At 32.1% G+C, this 25,908-nt stretch overlaps 2 protein-coding genes across 2 annotated transcripts in view; one reads left to right on the top strand and one right to left on the bottom strand.

The window, feature by feature from the left end:
• Positions 1 to 5,834: 5,834 nt before the first annotated feature.
• On the bottom strand, positions 5,835 to 20,836 carry LOC107518735 (taste receptor type 2 member 1-like). Its single transcript, XM_016160674.2, is given in 3 exon segments — positions 5,835 to 5,882; positions 7,168 to 7,805; positions 20,638 to 20,836. Coding segments are annotated over 3 exon segments (885 nt in total).
• Positions 20,837 to 22,896: 2,060 nt separating this feature from the next.
• The window catches only part of VWDE (von Willebrand factor D and EGF domains), a 45,227-nt gene continuing 42,215 nt past the window's right edge, over positions 22,897 to 25,908 (top strand). The window contains 1 exon segment of the mRNA XM_036231057.1: positions 22,897 to 22,984. Within this exon segment, the coding sequence (XP_036086950.1) occupies positions 22,897 to 22,984 (88 nt within the window).

Here is a 25,908-nt window from a genome sequence, read left to right as displayed (position 1 = left end):
TTTATCAGTAATTATTTTAGAATTTTCCCCTTAAAAGATAAAAACACTTATTTTTAAACCATAAGCACAGTACCACTGTGGCATCTAAAAAAAATGAACATCAATTCATTGACATTCAGTATCCAGGCAAAATTCAAGCTTCCAGCTATTTCATAAATGTCATAAATAATTTTGTTCTTTTTTTTTTTTTAATTTACAGTTTGACTTGGGCTAGTTATTCACTCTCATTTGGTTCAAAATCTTCTATGATTTGAATATGAACTACTCTTTTCCTCATATTTTTCTAATGGGGTACAAAAGTTTCTGAAAAAGATCTCTAACAGCTGGGGTCTTTTGACTGTTTTAACTATTATTTTATTAAAAAGGAAAGTTTGCCACTGGGTGGCAGTGCATTACTTGTAATGTTATCCCAGTTTATAAGCTGAGACACAAAGATAAATTTGCCTGTATTGGTTCTTCTATTGTTCAATTTTATTGTATTTTTTTCCTCATGGAAATGATAGTAGAGTCGAGCTTACTCAATTTCTTACAGTTTTGGAAATAAAATTAACCAATCTTTATGCTCTCTTATCTCACTCTTTCTCTCTCTCTTTCTCTCTCTCTTTCTCTCTCTCTCTCTCTCTCTCCCCCCCCCCACCACCCCCATAGAATTCATGAGATTTTTTTCCTCAAAAGCCTATATTCAAGTGTCTACTTATGGGGAATTCACTAATATTTAGCTGATTTGAATGTCAAAATACATATAGTCCCAGATTTTAAGAAAATTACAAATAATCTGCTAGAAAACATACAAACCTATAAGAATACATCACAAAATGAGGTACTAAATGCCGAGTGATCAGTCCTGACAATTTCATGAGAAATTAAAGTTTAAAAACATCACTGAAGATTTCTTAGAGCAAATGAGATCAATTCTGATCCTTGACGACAGCGGAGTGCTTAACAAAAAGGAGGAGAGAAGGTGCTTTTGATGAGTGAATAGCATAAAAATAACAGAATTCTTTTTAATGCTTTCATGAATGCTTTCCAGAATTTTATGACAGGGAAATATTATTTCATGCTTAAATGACACAAGTTCTACATAGAACCATCCAAAAATCTACTCTCAGATGATTTGGGGTATATAATAAAATTTTACTGCACATGACAGAGTATCCATGAGATAAGCAAGGATATGATACTCAGTTTCCACAAATTTAGGAAGGTAATGTCTTGTGGCAAATAAAAACCTCAACACTCTGAATTTCATATTGTCAGGTAATAAGGAATATGTACACTTTTGAAAAAGCTACTTGAATAACATATTTATACAAATAAATTAACTTAAAATTCATTGTAGAAATAATCTTATCATATAACCAGTAACTGTAGTTTGTAACACTCTATAAATTAATAATAAAGTAAAATCTGTTTTAAATTATTCCCAGAATAAGAAAAAAAAGAACAAGAAAGTTTTTTCACTTGAGCAGAAGGAATAACAGATGCCATAATGTAGCTAAAAAGCTTAATTTCTATTTTATCTCCTTTTTCAATGAAAGGGAACCATTTGCAAACTGAAAATAACAAAGATGATTACAAATGAATCGAAGCTTGCAATAAATGAAGAGACAATAAAACAACAGTTATTTTACATGAATTCAGCTCCATAAAACCATATGAATTACATTTCAGAACAATGATGACTGGCAGTGGGAAATGAGGTGGTACCTTCTGAAAACTTGTTGAAATGACAAGGTTGTAATATCTGTTAGCACATAATTGCTTTTTCTTTATGTGCTTCTATGATGAAAATTATAGAAACTTTAACATTACATTGCACTTGGGAATAGTGGCAGAACTACAGAAATTCTTATAAAACTTAGTATATATTTGAAAAGTAAAAGCAAAATCTATTAATGATTTTAAGATGATTTAAAGAAAAAAATGGCTATTTTAGTATGCTGTTATGAAACTAGGTGTTGAAAAACCTATAGTAGACCATATGGGGAAGTAAAGATTTTTTTAAAGGGACATAAGCATAGACTCAGCAATTTTTAAATTAATTAGTAAAACATATTGCAACAACTAAGCATCTCAGAAAAGGCAAACTTAAATATGAAAGTTCAGATGCATAACATAGAAATCTGGGCCCATAAAGCCTATCCTCTCTAATTCATAATTTTCCATGTAGTTCCATTTCCATTGTCTTTATCACTTTTGTATTGTTTCCTGAGATATAACATTTACATATTTTCTTTCATTTGTCTTTCATATATAGCACAGCCTCATATACAATGTCGTGTATAGTGTCATAAGAATTCCATAATGATTCATTCCCCTCAATTCAAAGCATAGAATCCAGGTATCATTTTTCATGTGTAAGTGAGCCTCTGTACTAAAGAATCCACGACATAGAGTAGAGCCGCAGACAAAAATTGCAAATTTTATGTGATATACCTTTCTTTCCTACTGTCTTTTTCTTACCCCACCCCTTACTGGCTTTCATACTGGGTCATCCCATCTAAGTCAAACATGCAGAATTTTCCAGAGTGCGCACCTCATTGAAATTGACTTCTTCTCTTTACTCCACAGAATCAGGGGTCATATACCTAATACAAAGCTCATTCGTGCTATTATTAGAGTACCTTCTTCTGACAACAACATATCAACATTTGGTATCATTAGCAGGGTGAGTGGCCTGTTCATAACCTTGATCATGAGAAATTTGTATTACCTCTTTTTATCCTGAAATTACTTATGTGAAACTTATTGGTAATTTCCCTATCTATCCCTTCGGTAAAATCCAGGAAGCTTGCTTTATAAACTGAAAGAAGTTATTAAGCAATAAGATTGTGTAATTCTTATATTTTTTAGAAGTTTGGATAGATATGTGTGTACATAGATAGAAAGCTTTTAATTTTCAAAAGATTTATTATTTATCTTACACAGAAGTATAAGATTTCAGGTTTAAATTGGAAATACATTCTCTCTAATAACTCCAATGACTAAAACTCTTTACTAATCAATTAAATATAAATTGTCAGTGTTGAGATGAGTAAGAGAGAGCTGTGTCTACTGAGGAAAATGCCAGAAGAAATAGAATAAATATAAATGTCCTCAAACACATTTTCAGGTATGAATCAGCTGTGATGTGTCCAAGAACTATAAACATATATGGACCTCTCAGTGTGCCTACTTAAGTGACTCTCAGTATTTATTTATTAAGTGAATACTACACACACACACACACACACACACACACACATGTTCTTATACAGTAAAATAACTCATCTTTATAAATTTTAAGCCATCTTTATAAAATATTATCTAGAATATAATGGGATGATAAGCCAAACTCCTACTTGTGGATTTCAAGGTTCCAGTGACACAAAAAGTCTTCATGGAATCTGCATGTATCTCTTGCTTTATCTTAGTCTTGAAAAAATAAGGTATAACGAAAGCATACAGAGTCACGATAATTATGGTGTCTGCTAACCTCAAGATGCTTTCAGAGAAACTTCCCTGCTCACAGCCCAGTCGAAGGGACAGGGACAGCCCTAGGCAGACTAGAGGATTCACTTTCCAGATTGAACTTGGTTGGTTCAGACTTGGACCCTGATCCAAGGGTAGTCAGTGATCCTACTAGATGGCCTTATAGTCATGACAAATGTGTAATTTAGATTCACTCTAGAAAAATTTGAATTGAGACAAATATAGCAAATTACATATACTAACATGAATTAAAATATACCAGATAGCTAGAGAGAAGTTATGAGGTAGACTCAAGGACTAGGGTAAGTTATATTTATAATGAGGTAGGAATTGCGTATAAGCAACAGCACTGATGAGAAAAATACAATAGATAAAAAATATACATAGAGGTCAGAGAACAAATGTCTGTAGTGAGGGGAGAAAACTATGTATGCAGAGAGATGGACTTGAAATATTGGATGAGCACCAGAAAGAGTTCCAAAAATTATGGCTCTATAAAGCTGCCTTTGACTCAGCCAGTCTCAGTTTCTATTTTTGGATTTCCATGACAAGGTCTTCTTTATCATTTTATGTGTCTCCTATTACATTAGGTGATAAAAATATAAATCAGTCTCTTTCAGAGAGTCTAAATAGAAAGATGAGTTATAAATTGAATGCTTTGTAATGGAAAAGAATGTAATTTAAATGTCTTTAAAATTTTTTTCCTAAGAAAGACTTTATATTGACATGAATATTTTTTAGGTTTGAATTAGCAGCATTAATATGCTATAATGTGATGGGCCACAAACTCTGGTTCATAAACAAATTGTGTCAGAATTGCCTTTCGAGGTTTATAATATAGATTCTTGAGTTCTATCCCCAGAGACTATGTTTATCATGTGTAGGATAAGCCTGGGAATCTACAACTTAAAAATATTTCCCAGGTAATTTTGATGCATAATTACATTTAAAAAAATAATAATCAATTTAGATTTAGAATGGGAGATTAAGGTCTAGACAAGTAACGCATTCTTTTGCCTCTCCAGGCTTAGAATTTCCTCGCCTTTAATATAAATAATAATATCCTCTACAGGGTTGTGAAGATCAATAAGATAATATACACAAAAAAGTAAAGCAATTCTGGAATATAAAATTAATTATCTGATTATTGAAGTTCTTTAAAGCATTAATGCTGCTTTATACAGACTTGAAAAACTCTTAGAATGCCTGCCATACCACAGCCTCATTCCATGTTATTCCCAGTGCATAGCATCTAGCATCATTACAAAAGTTCCCATGCCAACAGGACTATTCCAAATATTCCCATGCCAAAATCTTCCAAGCCATTAGGACTAATCTTATTACTTATGTGTAAATAGTAATAATAATAAAATATTCTCTTTTTTAATTATAAATTTTTATTTCATTTTTTGTTTCATTTTGTTTTATTGGGTGAGTTTCTCTTTTTCTTTAATAATATAAATATTATTTTCAATTCTATAATTCTATTTGTTAATGGAGATACAAGTTAATAATAGAGGAATAATTGAGAACAAATTTATATCTATAAAATGAAATATTATAAATCTGTTAAAAATGCACGATTTCTCACATGTAATTTAAATAAAAAGGTAGTATAAAGTATAAAGTAAATATTACCTCCATAATGTAATAAATTACATCCACACACATATATACTTACATATGCATATACAGTATTTTAAATACTGAAAGAATGCATGTGAAAATTTTGCCTCAGATTATGTCAGGCTTACTTCTTATATGTGTGCATTTTTCCAATTTTTTTTGAAATTGATTACATATTATTTTATAACTTAAAAACAATTAAAATTATTTTTTAATTTAAAATAATAAATAAATACAGTGGAGGCTATAAATGGTCCAATGAGATCAGACCTCAGTAAAAAAAGTCTACCATGACTACCTATATCATGCAGGCACCAGCTTAAGTAGGACTTTTAGCTTGGCCCTGGATATCAGGACTCCTGGGACTGCCCCAGGATTATTCCAAAGCTTATAGGTCTGTACTATAATCTAAGACGTTTCCATTATACAATTATCCAGAATTTAGGATGTAAAATAGCAAATACCAGTTCTCCCCAGCAGAGAGTTTTGTTCTACCTGATTTATGACAAGTGAGACTAATATCGCAGTTTCTCTACCATATGAGTCAATGATGCTAAAATATAAATTGGGGTACCTATGTTAGATCACTTAGACTAACTAGTTAGACTATTAACTAGTAAACCAAATATGAAATGAAAGAAAATAAATAATTTAATCAAAATAATAAAATAATTTCTTAATTATTTCTTAATCGATTTTCTAGGAATGTAGAGGAAAAAGGTCATAGATGTCATAGGTCATAGGTTGAATGGCATTTTTGTCATGACTTTTAGAATCTGAAGTTGCTGTAAAAAGTAATGAAAATAAACAAACAAACGGAGAAGATACTGGCTTTAGAGACAGAAGACCCAGATTTGAGTTCCGATTATACCAGAGTGTAGCTAAGTGACATTAGCCATGGATAATGATCTTTCCAAATCTGACTTTTTTGACTGTAAAGCTGAGATAATTCTATTTCCTGCTTTATGAAGTGTTCTGACAATGGGATACATACACACATGAGTGTGAAAATATTTTATAAAGTAAAAAAAAGTCACACACACATGAACACAGACACCTCTAGTTTCTTTTTTCATTCTGGCAATTTCTAATCCACTTTAATTATAATTTATTTACAATTAAAATAACTACACATCTTTTTGTTTTGCTTAAGAGCCAATGGGAATTTCACAAATTCAAATGCATATCCTGAGATGTGAGATATTGCAAAAAATATTTTTCTTCCCCAAAGCAAGTCTATTCAAAATCCTTAAACAGGAGAAACCATTAAAATATAGCAACAAATGTCAAAGTTTTTCCTTAAATCTGTAAGTCATTTGCTGCTGTCACACTCCAGACAAGATTCCCAGTTGGAGAAAATTCAGACACCAGTTAAGAGGTTAAGACAACAGTTAAATGTTTTCCTGCTGGGTCTTCTTTGTCAGTAACCTCCCTCAATTCTCTTTGGGCATGAGTTTAACACTGCATGGGGTTGAAAAATATGTCTTCATCTCATAAAAAATGGATTGTGTGTATATGCATATATACAGCTCTATTTGCACTTTAACATTCACCAATCTAAACTTGTAACAAATGAAAAGCAAAATAAGACTCTATTCTGTATATCTGGGCACATTGCCTTGACATACTCTTTCAACTGTAATTTGCATTTTAATAATAATTACACTAATGACTTTGAAAAATAGTTACATGTGACCAAATAGCCGTATTATTTTATTGTTCCAAGTCTTAGACTAAATCAATGTGATTTTCCTCATCCCTAAACCAGAAAATTCTGTTAGCTGGGGAAACATAATAGAACTACAATGGTCAGCCAAATTAAGTCTTTATATTTAATTATGACTTCTAACACAACTGCCACTCCGGTGAAAGTACTAGTAACATAAATGTGCTACTATCATAATATTTTTAAGTACACAAGACATAGGAAATGAAATAGCCTAGCCATTCAACATAAAAATGAGTGTGTCACATATCCTGGGGTGGAAGATGGGCAGGACCTTTCCAGAAAGAGAGCACACAAAATACATATAAACAAAACTCCATGTGAAGAAAATAAAAGTATTTTACATGGGTCCTCCTTTTGTATTGATTCTTTTTGAGGCAGAGAAGTTTCCTGAGTGGTTGTCGGAATTTAGAACTACTCAAGATAATTATAACCGAATGGCCAGAAGGATGTGCTGCCATCACGTCCTTCACCACAAAGAAGCGCTGACTTCTTTCAGGAATAGTGAACGTTGTATTTGTTATGAAGGTGGCAAAATAAGAAATAAAGAAGAAAAAGAATTCCACCATTGTTCTTAAGGCGTTTGTATGGACATCTGTGCTGGCATTTCTAAAACCAAATCCGTTTTGCATTCGAAGCATGTGATTCTAGAGGGAAATGAGTAACATAAAAGTGCACATTGCAAATATGGCTAGGGGAAATGTGAGTGTCAAGCTGACTAGAAGCACTTCGTTAATGGGCCTTACCTTGATTTTAGTCGTCAGCATGGCATTTCTGAGGACATCGTCCTCTTCATTTTTAGGGTAATCTATGTAGAGACACAGAGCTGCAGGGCTCATGAAGGCGAGCAGCTTTCCCAGGGGCAGCCAAGGCATTAACACTGAGATCCTGAATTTCAGCCACACAAAATAGAACTGGGTGAAGCCTGAAATCTTGACAGTAAAATACAAAAAGGCAGGTGACAAATCGGATATTGATAGAGCTAAAAAAAAAAAATCTAGAGGAATATCATCGCTGCATCACAAATTTTTGTCAGATAAAAGACTGGAAAAAACACAGAGAAAAAAAGCTTTGTATCATTAATACCACCTGCCGACCAAATCTAGACATCCCGATACATATTAAAGGGAATTGTATTGGCATTAGCCTTCTGTTTTTGATCAATTCGTTACAGTTGATGATTATAAGAAATCCATTTACTGTAATCCATGTAATAAATTCTGCTGACATGATGATTGCATGAGGAATAGATGATAAAGAGGAGATCGTGTTTCCTACCACAAAGCTTAGAATTTCCTTGTGGATGGTGTTAAATACCTCCTCCAGATGATTTTGCAGATAGGAACATGTACTGAGAAATATGGTCTTCTGCAAAGTCCTGGATCATAAATAGAGTCTTATGCTAAATTTTTCCCCTAAGTAAGAAAATTGGAGGGACTACTTTTCTAATCTGGTGCCCTTCAAATGAAACTATGGAAATGCAAATCTGAAGATTTGAATGATGGTTAGGTCTTCCAATTACATCCTAAGAAAACTTGCCTCATTGGCATTATTCAGTTCACTCTCTTATTCAATTTTGCCAAAAATTTGATTATAAATCTGTATTAGGTTACTACTATTTCTTTTTTGTCATTTCCCCCCCCCCTTGGGACAGACAACTTATGTTCTATTGTTGCCACAAATATCCAACCTCAGATGTGGCTCTTTCCTCAGTACACTTTTTTCCTGATAATAACTCCAAGATACTTTTAAAAAATCTTCCCTTCCTTCTTTATTACCCCCTCCCACCCTGAAGCCCCATTGAAGTCAATTTCTTTAGACTTGAACATCGTTTCCTGGGAACTAATTTTGTATAACCTTTATTTCCATAAGTGATCTCATATTTCCAAAGCCTTCTTGCTGGAATTCTGATCCAAGGGTCAGCATATTGCAGTGATATATAAAACATTAAGAAAATATAAAATCATACAAAGTATTTTATAAGTAGTTATTTTGAATCTCATTTGTTAGATACAAGCAATATATAAGCTGGAATCTATTCCCATCAAGTGTCTAAGAGCTTTAAAATTTTTTGTTGAGTTAGTTTTAAACAACCTGGCATTTGTCACATTCATACAGATGCTACTGGCAGCATGGTCTATGAGTTATGATTCTGCTATGAAATTTGTATTTATTCAGAACTGATTTCATTCTGAAATCCTGGATTCCAGCTCTCATTTGCCCTCCCTTAGCACATCAATTAATTGAAGAGAAAGCCTGACCTTTCTAAAAACTATTCTAGAGGTGTTCATCTGCAATTTAGCTGTTTCATATTTGCATTTGTGATTTTCCTGTCATATGTGAACTGTTTTGCATTTGCCCTTATTGAATCCCATTTTGAAAAAAAAAAAAATTAGCGAAGAGCGCTTTCTCAGATCTGGGAAAAGTTAATGGAGAGTGAGACAGTCTTGAAATGAACAATTCATAGGTTTGTTTAGAAATCTGGGAAAGGTAATGGTCAAAGGGAGAGATGATTTCAAATTAAATACTTTTGAAAGCTTTACTAAAAATTAATTTCTTTTTAAAAAGAAATAACAGTATCTACTAAGAGATATTGGATATTTATGATTCCATAAGCAAATTTCAGTTTAGTCATCTTTCAATCAATATATATTCTTCTAAATGCTCACATGAATTTTGAAAACTAGTACATCCCCAGTGGTTTTTTGTTTGTTTTGTTTTTGCTTTCAACAATGTGGTTAGAGTTGCCTGATTCTAAGATGATGTTCATTAATTGCTCCATAAATTAGGATAAACTTTAAATATTGATATTATGACCAGGTGTTTTCCATGCACAGAGATTAGCTTATTTGTCATTGGTTACACTGTACAAATGTCTGAATTTTTAAAAGAAGCACACTGAATTGCTAATACTTTCTAGTGCTTCAGTATTTTATAAATCACAAAGAAGACTGAAGTTTGTTTTCCTTGCTTCAGCTGAAAATATTTTTTATTGCGTTTTTTTCACTACTCTTGCTTTGGTATTGAAGTTTTGAAAAGAATTGGCTCTAAAGACTAAATCTTTTATTGGTCCAAATTAATCAATCAGAATAGCTTATTTCTGTGATGAAAAAGCTCAAAATATTTGTTGGCTTTCTGTAAAGAGCTGACTCAAAAGTTTACTTAGAATCTGTCTTGTTGTCATTATATGGTTATAGGAGGTGAAAGAGATCCTGAAGCAGTTGAGCTGCCCTTGCTTGAGCAACGTCTTATCTAGGACAGTTAGAGAACAGGATTTAATGAATCATTGATTAATATATTGGATTAATGTCCTGCTTACAAGCCACTCTTCTCAACTCCCCCAACCCCAGCTGATATCATAATGTTTATTATAATTCTACTTTGAAGGCCTTCCTATGTGCATATTTTAATTTGTATCTCAGAAAATCAGTGAATGAGGGAATAGAGAAGAGCTGTTTCTCAGAGACTTTTTAATTAAGGACTTCATTATCTCCTTATGATATCACTAAAATTCAAATTTCATTATTCTATGGGACAGTTTAAACCAACAGGAAATTAAGGATGCAATACTTTGAAAATAAAAGACGTAAAATATAAATTATTGCTATGAGCTAGCTGAATATGACAGATGTGTATCTAAGATAACAGAAGAGAAGCAAATTTGGGGAAAGGAAATTCTAATCTTTTCATTGTGATTGAGTAAATGTTAAATAATATAACAGAAGTAGATAAGACAAAAGGTTTAGTCCAAGAGTTAGAAGTATTTAGAATGATGTACTAACAAAGGTAAAACATGCATCCTGTTACATCTCCACACTGAATTGGACTGTAGCACCTTAGATGGATAGCATTCCTAAGTACAATGTATGTAATCAGAAAAAGTAGCTGACAACAGAAAACATAGTAGTAATTAGTATAAGTGTACTTCCCCAATAGAGACTTCATAAAATAATTTGTAGAAGAATAAGTAAATGGGGTATAATGAAATGATACATCCTCTACCAAAATACTAAGTGTGAAAAGCTCACTTCACTTTTAAATTTTTTCTGGTGTTTGTTGAAGGGTTAACTCTTTTGTAGAGATTGGAAATTGTAGTCTTGAGATATTCGATGACTTGCCTACATTTAACCAGATGATTCATGACAAAAGTAGAATAAGTTTTTCGTCTTCACATATACAAACTTATACTTTTCCAGTATACAGTCACATTTTTCCATAGTTGAGCTATTTCATATTTTGAAATATAAAAAATAATGTGTAACTCCAAATCAGGGTTCAAAATATACATAATAACAATAAAAAAAAATCTCGCAAGGCTGCTATTATCTAGCCCATTTTGAAGACCAAATTGTTTCAGTAAATTTAAGTGAACGTAAAATGTTTAGATATTTTCACAGTGATCTGTCTGTTCTTCAATGTGGCTTTTTTTTTCCCCATTATCCATTCCATATATGAAATGACCATATTCCAACATAAGACCCTGCTGTACCTTTAAATTTCTAGAGATGCTCTGGACACAAAATAAAAAGAGAGAAATTTGTTGGAGAATGATATACTTTTTACTATTTTACTGATCTACTCAAAGATATATTCTTAGAAGGAAAGATTTGTAGCAGCTAGAAACCAATCGGCAACGAGTTAAAACTCCAACGCCATCATTTATCTTCTTTCACTTTAGTATGGTAGTTTGGGCTATCCAAAATTCGAGATCAATTTCTGTTCTTTATTTCCTATGTCCTTTGTTTTTGAGAGATTTAAAAAGCTTAATTAAACAACATTTTCCCTTGGCTGAGATACAGGTGATGTTACCTTTGATTTATAGAAATAAAAAAGTTTCATGCCCAGTTTTGGTGATACTGACATTTCAGAAGAAATTCTAATGAACTGAAGTGGTGATATATGAACCTGTCAGAAGGTCATCTAAAGCCATCCATCCGCAAGTGGAGATAAAGTAGTACAATCCCTCCTTGATTTACATGTGAATGTGGTCAGATGGGCCTTCTGCGCTAACTCAGAGGAAAAAAAGATTATGTTCATAGCAGTGTGTGTAAATTGAGCTTTTTCTCAAAATGTATCCACATATAAAAAAATATCAACACTTGTAGGAGACATAGTTCTTCTGAACCTTCTGAGATATCAGGCGAGTATATTTATGACTGTAACATCTAAAAAGTAGTGAAAAAAGTAGAAATTTTGTTCTCTTTCAAGATTACATTTTTACACATGTGCAGCAATATGTGTGCTGAGTACCATTCTGCCAATTCTGCCCTAGGAGCTATTATATGGATTCTAGGGAATAGGTTAAATTTTGAGGATTGGATTTTTTGAATTCAATTTTTCATTTGGGTTTGATGTGGGTTATTATTTGAAATGATTATATTCACATTCTCTTACTATTTTGCCTTTACTGGTAATAAGTAGAGGAAAATGGAGAAATTCTTGAGAAATTTTCCTTTATGTATTTATACTAGAGCAGTTCTGTCTCCAAGTGAAGAACAGTATGTGTCCATTCACTGCAAACTTTGCAAAATAACATACCCATGACCACTGTATCAAATCACTCAATAGTTATCAGTGATCGGTCAAATAAATATGACTCAAATTACGAGTGACCCTATTCTTCATAGGAAATTTAAAAACATATGTTAAAAGATAACTTAATATAACCATGGGCTTTGTTACACAGATTCCTCTACAAAAGTGAAAGCAAAGTCTATGGCTAGTGTCTCTTTAACGTTTTCAGTAAGAATATGGTCATTGGTATTTTAAATTTCATCCCTGCAGTTGCATCACAGCTTTGAAAAGGTCTGTATCCAATCACTACATTTTGGGTTAAGGTCAACACTGCATTAGCTTAGGAAATAAACATGAAAGCCTGGTCGTATCCATTATGTAGGTCAGCGGGTATCAGCATGTGAACTGGTATTGGCATGTTCTACTGTTTTCTGACTTCAAATTAGATTGCCTTCTAACCTGCTCTGTCGCCTTAATAATCAATGGCATTGACAAGTTACTTATAAATAAACCTCAGTAGTGGTTAAAAGAACATTTTTTATTTTGCTTTGTTTTGTTTTTTTTTCCAGCTGACAGTATCACAAATAAAAAATTAAAATCTTTAGTCAAGTCTAGTCATAGTTCCAAGAATGTAAGCCCTAATATTGTTAAATATTTTTTGGTCAAATATAAATTGGTGATTAATCTAGCTCTAAAATCACAATTACATGAACTTTCACTAATTTTACATTGTTTTTTCATTTGAAAAGAATAAAGTTGTAATAACCTTTCTATATATACTTAGTGTAAAAGAGATTCTATGTGTATACGTAGCACATTAATCAACAATTTAACTCATTGATGCAACAGCACATTCTTTTCCCATTATATTGTATTTTCTCATATTGAGGATTGGATTTTTGGAATTCAATTTTTCATTTGGTTTTGATATGGGTTATTATTTGAAACGATTATATTCTCATTCTCTTAACATTTTGCCTTTACTGGCAATAAGTAGAGGAAAATGGAGAAATTCTTGAGAAATTATAAAACAATTAATATTGTAAAACAATATTGTAAAAAATCTTCCAAATCATTATCTTCAATAGGTAAATAAAATTCATAATATAGTCATACAAAAATTGATTATTGTTAACTTGTTAGATGTTTAAGTTGTTCCCAATTTTTAATAATGTAAATAATATTAAATAGAACACCTTTGCATATGATTGTTTAACTTTATTTCTGTTTCCTTAGATTGGGACATAAAGTGGAATAAAGTATATGACTATTTTTAAGTATAGAAAATACATTGCCATATTGTTTCTAGAGAAATTGAACCATTTTACGTCCCATCAGTAGAAAGAACATGAGTTTCTGTTTACTGTACATCTGGCAGAATATGACCTTACTGCATCATTTGTAAAAGCATTTCTAATGGGAACTCTCTAATTAAGCTATTATGCTTTGTTTTTTAAATCTGTTTTAATACCTTTTAATACACTGTCTGCAGATGGAGCTCAGGATATATTGGAAATTGGTAAGTATGAGAGAGGCACTTAAGATTGGTAACATATTCTGATAAGAGTTTAAGCTCCTCTTGCCTATTTGGTATACATTTATACAGAATATTGTAGACTAATGACGTGAGTAGTGCTTCATTCAGTTCCCTCAAGCTCATTTAACTGTTTGTTAATATCTCTAGCATAGAATAGAGATTTTTTTTTTTAAAGGTAGTATTTCAAACAATTCATTTCATTTCCTTGTAATGTTATGTTAATTCCTTAGGTTAGGAAATATCTTCAAATTAGTATCTAAAACTAAGTTTCTTGAATTATCTATAGATTTCAATAAATTTCTCTTTTATTAAATCAAAAATTTATCATTGCTAGGTGAAAAAATACATCTAATAAACCAACATTTTTTAAATGCATCGATTTTTCTACTTTTTCTTCTCTTGAGTTGAAAAAAAAGAGATACAACTTTGTACAAGGGACCTTTTGGTGTTTAGTGTGTGTTTTATGGTGGGTAAAAGATTGGACTACTCTTGTTGAACTGCAAACCTGAAACCCTGGATTTCAAGGTAAGATGCCCTTCTGGTGGTGTTACTTGAGATGATTTCCTTCCAAGGACTAATTTGTTTTACAGGAACCATACTGAATGTCAACCAGAATGATATCAATTTTGGTATATGTGCTGCCGAAGCAAGCACTCAGAATGAAGATCAAATTACAATCTTATGAGGGGCAGTGAAGCCATCAGGCAAGCTGGGTATCTCAGGTACACAATAAAACTCATGTCAAATATACTGTTGTTTTTCTGTGGACTATATTAATAAGGAGGTACAGGAACTTTTTTCAGGCTAGTTTTTTTGAAACATCTCACAGTAGGAACTTATTGAATTAAACCATTGCAATATCCTCTACTCATTTCAAGCAGTGGATAATGAAGAAGTTACAGGGAAGTTATAAAATGCTCTTAGGTATTTCAAATGGTTTTAATCAGTCTTCTCATATAGCAGAGTTCAGACAATTTTACGACATTAAAATCATGTATTGTTCAACACAATAAAAAAAGGACATATATTTTTCTCTCACTAAAACTGCTTTTAAATAGTTTCTTCTTTGCTCAAGTATATACATATTTAATGAAGGGCAAAATTACCATTCAAACAAACTTGAAAGACTGTCTTGAACTGCTGTTGGCGTTAAACATCTGAGACTTTCCATTGTTTTCCTGCGGATGTTTCAGTGTTTCACTGTTTCCTGTGCTGATTTTTGTAGGACTTATAATGTGGCCAATCATGTTTCTAAAAGTTCTATTTTTTTATGTCCCAAATGAATTAATTCAAAAAATGAGCGACTGATGAACAAAACCATCTGATAAGGATGTTATTACTAGCACAGAACAACCTAGTAGACCCAACGAACTATTCTGTTGTTCATAAATAAAAAGATTTTGTCTACTTTATACCCAATTCTGGCTATTTTAATTTAATTTTAAAAATTAGAGATACAATAAAATACATATATTTATGTTCTTAATTATATATATATGTGTATATATATATATGTAATATACGTAAAAACACACACACATACACACTCAACTCTGGATCCTATACCAAACTATTTGGAAGCCATTTAGAAAGCAAAACAAAGCAAAACAAAATAATAACAAAGGGCAATATCTTCTTCAATTAGAGAAATTAAAATGCAACAAAGAAAGTTTTTGTTTTTAAAATAAATTTCTAGAAATAATATCTTAAAAGATGAAATCTTCCCTGTATATACTGGTGTTTTCCCAATTGTCAGTTTTAACAAGTTAATTATCAATGGACGCCAACAATTAAGGTGCTGAAAACAGGATGAAAAGCAAATTATAATAGCTTTTTAAAAAGTGGGTAACAGAGTGATGAAATGTTACGTCAAAAAAATGAAAATAGACTATGTAGTTATGCATGCTCTTCTCCAGCAAATGACACATACACATACCACACAGAAACAAAAAGTTGCATTTATGTAACATTCGTTAAGTAGCTCCTTATATTAAGTATAATAAAATGAGTAAACCATTTTGGGACTCTTTTTATTTACCTTGAACAGAAATTATAGTTCTTGTTATACAGTTATTTGGAACTGAAAAACATGTTGCCTTAGATTTTAGTAATTTTTACAAAGAGCAAGTGAAATATTTCTGCAACACTTCATTTAAGTATTATCTGTGATGCATGACTGGTTTGTAGTGAAGGAAGGAGAAAATCTATTTTGAGTGAAACAAATAATAGCTATACAGAAAATTAATTTACCAATATGAAAATTCAGTTGGATACAGACACTCAAACATGGTCTCTTAGGGGCTCCAATGACCTTCTTAGATTCTAATTTTTCACTTTCTTACATTCCAGATGACAGTGATATCAATGAGGTATTAGGACCCTATGAGTCACCAAGTATTTTAATATGTTGGGCTTGGTAATAAAGAGATCTTTGGTAATTTATCTGTAAATTTTATCTTTTTGTAAATTATAATAAATAAAGTTAAGTGAATATTTGAGTCAAAATCAGTGGTGAGTCAACCCCAAACTCCTTTGGTCAGAAGTGCATTTACCTATTTTTCAAGTTTAATTTTGAATCAAATAAGGTTGTGAGACTCTACTTAATTTAGATTATTTGAATGAGATGTGGTTGTAGCATTTTCTTTAGGCATCAGTTGTGAACAGCAAGACTGATTTCTATAGAATACCTTCTCAGATCAATTTTTTATACAGGAAATCACCCAGAAACAATCATGTCTCCTATTTGAATATAAAAAACAGCTTTTTGGTGTCATATAATGTAGGTTCAGAATTTATCATGTTCAGTAAGCAATATGATATAGTTGATTTATTGTTCCCCCAGTTAAAGTTAAAGTGGTATTCTGTTTTCTTTTCTGGTTAACCAACACAGTATTAATGTACATAAACAAAAATCAGAATGCTTATTGTATGTTTTACTTACAAGAAATCTTATTTTCATTTTTCTTATATTTGTTACTTGAAAGAAAATTTTCTAATTGTAATAGTTTTTAGAATACAAATAAAAGCACAAAAATGTACATTTTCTTACCACTGAACTCTCTTTTTGATCATAATCCAATTATCATCAAAATACAGGCATTTTTATAATTAATTACTGTATTATTCTTCCTAATACAAGAATATTATTTTTTTATCAGTAATTGGGTCATAAAATAATTAAATCTGTGATGTAATAAAAGAGATTACTACTTTTTAGGTCTCAAAATAATTCTTGAAATTGCTGCGATAACGTATTTATAAAGATAAAATTATGCACTATGGTTTTTAATCTCATTTATCTAACCTTTATTTTGTTATAGAAGTACTTTGTATATATAGAATGACATATATTTACATGGGAGGGTTATGGTTCCTGTGCTGTCTGTTTACACATTAAATCATCATCCTGTAGATAAACGCAGGTTTTCTTCTGTGTAAATAAGTGAAATTATGGGTCTTATTACTAGTCCATATTTACATGTATTATCTGAATTTTTACTAGTGACAGTGAATCTAGTTAATAGCCATAGTACTTTATGAAAATGCACATTGAAATGTTAATGTCAGATGTAGCTTGAATTTCAACATTTTAGATGAGTTCAACTCAGTTTGAATAATATTTATTATCAATATAAAACATTGAATTAGACACTGGATGTTCATAGATAAATAAGCAAGGCTTTGATTCTCAAAGAAATAGTAGGTGAGATAAACCTAGAAACAGATGAAATTTCAATACCATAAGATAAAAGAAAATGTGCATGAGATAAAAGCATAATTCAGTTTTAATGTATACATGTGAAGCAGGAATTGTGAGTAGAGGCTGAGGACTTAGACACAGCCCAGAAAAAAGGAAAACTGTGTGTTTTAAGGTATAAAAAATATTTAATGTAAATTAATATAACATCAATGTATTTGTATGTGTTGTGGGTGATATACAACTAGTTAAGTCTTGGATATGTTGGAAGATGTTGATTATATGTATTTAGAGCTCAGATGAAAGTTCAGGACTGGAGATTTACATTTATGAGTTGCTGGATATGAATAATAGATAAACTATGACAGAGAATGGATTATAAAATAATGCTATAGAGGCAAATTGAGAAGAACAATGGGCCAAGGAGGGGATAAACACATTTTTAAGAGTTAGAAGATAAAGAAATCTACAAGGAGATAGTTTATCATGGTTAAACCAGAAGACTCATAGGGCACCAAAAATAGTTTTAAAATATTTTTTCCATGTCACAGGATTCTTAAAAAAATGTTTGATAAAAACCTGTGGATGCTTATCCAGTAAAATCAAAGTAAACCAACATTAAATAGAATATATAATGTTAACTAATAATAATTAGTATAACCAATATAATCAGTATTAATTTATGAAACTTCATATATTTCATGCAATTGGTTATAGAATATAAACCAATATTAATTAATAGGTACATCTTTATCCCTCTACTATTATATTTCAAATATAGAAATAAAATATAGAATTAAAGAAAGGTATATTTTAGTGAAAAGGATATTATTGTTTGAGTTTTAATTTGCAAAGTTGACTTATACATAAAATATTTATATGTAGTATTAAATTAATATTTTAATTTTAATGATAACAAAGTGCTGAAAATTTAAAATCATAAAATGACATAGCTACATATAGGAAATAAACTATGAAGCCAGAATAAACTATACTTTGCTAGCAAAATGTAGATATATGTAATGTAACATCAGATTTTTCCTAGACTCTAAGCTGAATTCATTTCACATCATTGCCTTTGTCCTCAGATCAATGGTATATTCTTTGGTAAAGTCTGTCCTACTAACAATAAGTACTTGCCAGTTGGCAGCTGTTTTTACATCTAAGTTAGAAACTCCAGGACTCCTACTGCATCAACTTTTTAAAAATATGTTTGTCTTTAAAAATCTTGAAAACTACCTCTCTAAATGATTTTTTTTAGGTCTAAAAAGTTATTTTTCATTCAGATATCATTAGAATATCTTGTTTTCCTAAAACGCCCTATGTCAAATACACACACACACACACACACACACACACACGACTATTTTGTTTTACTGATGATGTGTTTCCTCATTTAGTCCCACTCCACCACTCCCCATCATTTTGTGACTTATTAGAAATTAGGTCATGGTATCACATCTTTTAGTTCGTCATTTTAGGTGAAAGATAATATGTCGGTATTTCAGTTGTTGCTCTTTTATTGAATTTACCGAGTTTTTACTGAATTCTGTGAGCTACTCAAAATTTACAGATCTTAGAAGTTGCCATTTATTTGCTCAATATTTTACTAAACTTGGGTGTATTTTAAAGAATGAGAATAATTGGTTTTTTTTTAAATTTTTAATGTCACATATAACATGCATACATACAAATAAATAAAGCAGAAGCATACAGTGACTTTGTGAGTAAAATGTAATCTCTCTGTTAGAGCAGAGAATGAGTACTGGCAGCAAACCCCCTCAATCTGTTCGCCCCTTGAAGAGCTGTAAGCTTAGCCACAGATAAGATTTTGGTTTATAGGTCTGAATCACCCATGTAGCTGCTACTCAACTTTTTTTTCCTTTTAAAATAACGTAAGTTCTGTACACTAAATGTACCCTCTGTGTAAACAGCACTCAGAATTTTTGTAAACATAATTAGTATGCTCCTACCTCTGTAAACAAGATATAAAACAGATATCTCTCCCCAAAATGTACCTCCTTGTCCACTTGAAATCAGCAACTGTCTCACCTGCAGCTCCTGGCAACTACTCTGTTCTCTGACCAGACGGTATTGCCTTACACTAATGACATTTAAATGGAATCAATAGTATGTAGTCACTTACGTCTGTCTACTTTCACATAGCATAGTGCGAATGAGATTAATCTTTATAAACATGTCATATTTGCTTTACAGCTCTAGTATCACCTGTTTCAGCAACATTTTTTTTCCTAAACACAACCTGCCAGTGTCGCTTACTTACAAAAAATAAATTATTTTTAATGTTGAGGAGAGATATATAAAGTTTTTTTTTTTTTTTTAAATACAGCTTGACAATTACTACGCAGGTATAAATGAAGATTGATGAATGCAACAATGAGGTGACGTAGAGAGCAATGAATGCGACAGTCTAGATGTGACTTACTTTTCTTGGCATGTAACTGTAATAGATTATACTGTGACCTAAAGAACGATACCAGGCAGATTCTTGCGTTATGAGTAATTGCTGAGCATTTTGTTGACCTGGTAGGCAACTAGAGGCAATTGGCAATGATCGAACATTAACTTAGGTTTGTATTTTAAATATCCGAGGGAAAAATATTAGAGGACAAAGCAGTTGGTTGTAAGCAGGTTATTTGGTGCCCTCATGTATCAAAGCAGGTCTCTGCTGGGGTTGCAGAAGCAACTCTGTCTTTTGATATCAATAAAGAAAGGGCTTTATGCCTAATTTCCTCATAAATGTATTGAAAAACTCTGTCCACTCAAACCCTTGGCAAACCTTTCCTTATCAGCACAATTCATATTCTTACTATATTTAATTTAATCAGGCAAGCACTTTTTGGGTGTTATCAATGTCTCAGTGAGACATCCTCTGGGGATAACATGTTGATCCAGACAATCTTCACTTTCAAGGACTTCAGTCTGGTGGGGTAGACGGGTAGGGAAATGGGAAATTCTATTCAGTGGGTAGAGACAGAGCAGCAAGAATCCTAAGTACATGGAGCTATGGGAATTCCTCCTGGTGTGGGAGCAACCTGCACCAACCTGATGCTAGTGCAGGAAGGAACGAGCACATGGGCATGGCTTCCAAGACCTGTGGCTCTAGGTCACAGGCAGCAGTCACAAAGGAGCAGGAGATGGACTGACATCTCTGTCCACAAGAAGAGTTGGCTGAGCCACGAGCGAGGACCCACAGCCAGCTCGAACGTGTAGTAGAAACAGAGACGTGCAGGGATGACCCCATCCTCCCTGTCTCTGCTGAGTGAGCTCTGTGACGTCTTTGACTCCTACTGGCATCTGTAGTGGTGGCTAGCAGAGCCAGGACACTGGCTCTGATGCTTCTGGCAACCAGAAAAGTCAGAGATGAAGGTGTCTGGTGAGTGTGGGGGACAGAGGCGCCATGTAGTACGAAGGTGAGAAGTTCTGACTCAGGTGATAAGAAAAGTGTCGCTGAGAATTTTATGGTGGCCCTGACTGATGGCCACCTGCCCTGTGTCCTGCTTTTGCAGTGGTTCTAGTTTTCCTTTGCATAGTGGCAATTGTTGCCTCCATTCTGAGGGCCTATGTTTCTGCTGATAACCTGCTTCTTAAAGTCCTTTTAATAGGTTCTAAGAAACTTCTACTGGATCCTACCAGGCATCCTAGCAGTAAGGAAATTCTAGTTAGCAAAAGGGATAATCAGACACTGATTTTGTTATAATCTCTTTCACTACAGTAAATTAGATATCTATTAAGAGAAGACCCTCCTGCTCCAACTACTTTAATCTAGGCAAATAAAACATGGCTTAATATACAGTGCAGCCCAAAACAAACAAACAAACAAACAAACAAAACAGACAATAATAGCACTCATTAGTCATTCTTCCTTACTGTTCAGTATTCGTACAGACAGGAATATTAAAGGAAAGGTAGTTTATCCTTACTTTCCAAGTACTCTTATATTTTACAGAAACCAAATGTCTTTATTTTTACTACAAACCATGTATCTCCTTTTTAGCTTTCACATAAATAGCATTGGCATCTCTCTAAGACAAATGTTGTCACTTACCAGATTCTAAGCACCTATAAAAGTAAAGTGGATAATATCTTTATGTTTCAACAAGTATAGATACAGGAAGAAGTGAGAGGAAACTAATATTTATTGAGCATCTTTTATATTTAGCAAGCATTATAGGGGCATAAAATATTTAATTAAGTAATCCTCATTAAACTGGAAGATAGTTTCAGTTGAAGTATGGTAGAATTATTTACAAGTCACTAGCATTGAAAATACAGATTTACTGGTAAGATGTAGTATTAGAGAACATCTTTGTTTTAGAGTGCATGCAATTAATAATGGAGTTAATGACTTTTAATATTGCAATAGTTTCCCACTAAACTATTATCATAAAGTTATTACTATTTTATTTTAATAGTAAAATAATAAAAATAATAGGGTCAATTTTCATTTGTGTGGGGAATAAGATATCTTACATCTGGTTCTAAAGAAGCTGTGTAGAAGAATTAAAATAGTTGACACATTTTTAATTGAGACATTCAGAATACATACAGCAGGTACTGAGAAAAAAATTTCTTATACACTTAAGATTTTGTTTGTTTTTTCACTTGTAGGGGATAATAATGTCCTTTCTTTATTATGTATTTCTTATGTTTTTTAAACACATAACTAAACAATAATTTACAATGTTATTAAGTACTCACAATCTTCAAATCCTCTTAGCTTACACCACAAAACTACTTTAGAGCTTGTTCAAACATAGACAGAATATAGACTTGAAAATAATCTTTGTTTTCCTCTACTCTATTACATACCCACCATAACTAAGGTGTAGTTAAATATCACATATCTGATGCTTTACACTGGAAGGTGAGTGAAATTAGCACAAAGATATTAAGTGACAAAAGTCTTTTTTTGCTCATCTGTTTTTAAAATAGTCTAGGCTATTTTATGCTATCAACAATAAAATATTTGTCTCTCCCCCAATCTTTCATGTTTACACTTGATGCTATTTACAATAGAATAAGAATTTATTGCTTTCAGTGAAAAGAGGAGGAATAAAGGAATGACTGCTGATACCAGAGCTATTTCTTTCCTTACTGAACCTAAAATATGTGTATATGTATATGCATATCTGTATTTTTTTTTCCCTTTGGAGCTTGGTGTTATGACTGCTCTTGATACACGTTTTTTTTTTTAAATATATGGAATAGCTTATATCAAACATTCCTACAAAGAACATTGCAATATAATAGCTGAAAAATTAGCTGCTTAAAGGCATCAGAGTACACGAAAGCAGCCGAAACATGAGGGACCGAGATCCTAAAGAAAAGGAAAGTGTATTGATAGGAACCCTGCGTTCACAGCAGCCCTTCCACTCAAGGCAGTACAACGGTAATTGACTTTCCAATAGACGTGATGAAAGCAAATGACAACAAACAGTATCTTAAAAGTATTGAAAAAAACCCCGCATATATCAAATGAAAATATCCTTCACAAATGAAGGCAAAACAAAATAATTTTAGTTGAACAAAATCTCAGAGAATTTTTCACCATTCAATACTTAGCATAAGAAAAGAAAAGCAGAAAAGAAATAATTTTCTACAGAAGTATGAAATGTAAGAACAAACGAAGAGCTCAAAAAATAAAATATATGAGGCCAAATAATAATACATGTAAAATGAAAATAGTAAACAACAATAAAAAATATAGGAATGAGAATAAAGAGTAAAAGTATTATAAGATCCAAAAAATGATAAAATACAATTTAATATAAAGCCTAATATGTTAATAATTATGATGTAATTATTAAGATTACCATTAAAGGAATAGAAAAAGTCTGTATAACCCCAAAGTAATAAAGAGGGAAAAAATTTTAAAAGTACAAAACAAAATATAACACCCAATAAACTAAAACAAAGACGCAAACCCAAAACTGAATTACCTCAAAAGAAACCCCCAAAAAAGTGCAAAAACCAGGAAATAGTAAAAGATAAAAAAATAGCAAACAAATTATAATTTGGTATATTTAACCAAGGATGTCTTTAGGTAGTTGTCTGACAACAAACTAAATACCTATTAATAGAAAGATGGATAATTAAACTATGTTTAATTTACACAATGGGATTCTGTCCTGCTAATACATTATCATGGATAAAGTTCACCAATATAATGTTAAGAGAAACAAGACTGAAGTCTGTACATAATGAATTATTGCATTTGAGTAAAATTCAAATTCAGATAATAAATAATGCATAGTAAAATAAGTCAGAAGTCATTTAACTTTGCAGGGTAAGGACTGAGAGGAGGAAGCATGAGGGAGGCTTCTGGGCAGTGATAATGTAAATTTTGAACCGAGTGGTCGTTATGCAGGTATGTTTACTTTGAAAAAACTCATCAAGCTGCATATTCGAGATCTGTATTATTCATGTATGCTTAATAGAAATGTTTATGAAAATAGAAATTATTAGCATAGGCCAACGAGAAAGTTGTTTTGTTTTGCATTGTTTTGGTTCAAATAGTAGCAGAGTATGGTGTTATGGAAAATACTCTGAATCAGAGAGCCAAAAATCTTGTGTTCTAGTATTCATTCTGTCACTTACTGAATGTTCTTCTTGGGTATGTCACTTAACCTCCAAGAGTTTCAATATTTGTATCCATAAAATGAGTAATATATCCTTGATGATCCATCTATACCTGTCCTCACTTCCTGGTTGTAGGAATTAAATAAGAATGTATTTGATAAAGTATTTACTCCTGAGACTACAGTACTCCTTGCAAGTTACTATTTGGGCTCTCCAGAGAAACAGAACCAGAATAGAACAAATTGGATTGTTTTTACAGTAAAAAGCTAATGTATTTTGAGGAGAAAAGAGCTAGCTAGCCAAAAGATTTTCTGCCCAAGTTGAAGGATATAGTAAAGTCAGTGAGATACAGTTGATCTTGAAAGAGAACAGAAGGGTGAGTCCTCTAAAATTTTATTTAATAGAATGTTGATGGACAGACATAATAAACAGAATTTTAGTGGACAGACATAATCTCTCAAAAAGGCATCAACATTCCTTTGTTTGCAAGTGATTAGGGCCAAAAATATCTTAAAGGTACCTCAGGAACAGGAGCTACTTGATCAGTCCAGGTAATTCTAAGCTTCTTATTGTTCCTGGAAAGCTATATTATGATATGATACTGAAGAGATATAAGGCTGGAGTGCCCCAACCTTGAAGAGTCCTGCAGGTTAGTTTATGGACAAATGTAACTGGGAACCATTTTAAAGAGTGTGAATGAAGACCAGGAGGTGTTTTATGGCCCTCATAAACCTAATCTTTTTCTCAGCCCTTGCAATGATTTTATGAACATCCAATTCCTCCAGTAAATCCCTTTCCAATTTACATATCACAATGTCATTTATTTTCAGCACTGCAATTTGACTGACACAGCTTTCTCACCATTTTCGAGAGACCTATTATTTAGAGTTGTTTCAGCTACAATACCTAACGAATCATGGCCCATATAAATATTTATTTAAATAAAAAAAATTACCACTTTAATTTTTTATGACTATTTAGTGCAATTAGGAGATTTTAAAATAATCATGCTGCCAGTTTGATACTCTATTGTTTTCAGAGATTATCATTAGGGGTAAGTTACACTGATTCATTCAAGAAAGCTGATCACTGTTTAAATAATCAAGTTTAAAGAGATCCATACAAAAGATTTTTCTGCAAAGACTTCCAGGAATCTTCTTGTTTTACATCCTGCTGCTAATGGTGAGCTATGCACTTTATTTTAAGAAATGAAATCTGAATGTAGTGATTTGTTCGTTAAAACTTTTATTTAATCAGATATTGTCCTCTATCATCTAAAAAATTCTTTCATTACAGTGCTTTAGTATTACATGCCTATTTCATCCCTGCCTGGAGTTGAAACTGCCACTCATAGAAACAACTTGTGGCTCAAAGAAATAACAGACAGAAAATCTAGTTCCCTAAAGCAAGACTGGGGATTTTCTTTGGTAGTTAAAGGAGAAGAAAGAGGTCTCTTTAAAGGCTTCATTTTATTGGAAGTCTCTCATTAACCATTGTTCAACATGACATAATTTATGAGAGACCACATGTTCCCTCAACATGACAATTTTTTCAGTCTCCTTTTGTGACTGTTTGTTTTGCTTATTCATCTCTTTGCTTATTTTGAGATGTAGTTTCTTTTTCATCCAGATTAAATGTCACAACATCAAGGGTAAAACTGAGATACATAATATTTCCCTGTCACCTAGCAGATAGGCTCCACTACATGACTTGTCAGTTACAAATGTGAAGAAC

This window comes from Rousettus aegyptiacus, unplaced genomic scaffold (assembly GCF_014176215.1).
Source record: "Rousettus aegyptiacus isolate mRouAeg1 unplaced genomic scaffold, mRouAeg1.p scaffold_m13_p_13, whole genome shotgun sequence".
In the NCBI taxonomy this organism is placed as follows: Eukaryota; Metazoa; Chordata; class Mammalia; order Chiroptera; family Pteropodidae; genus Rousettus; species Rousettus aegyptiacus.
Note: the sequence above shows the minus strand (reverse complement) of the source record. Positions and strands in the feature narration are given on the sequence as shown.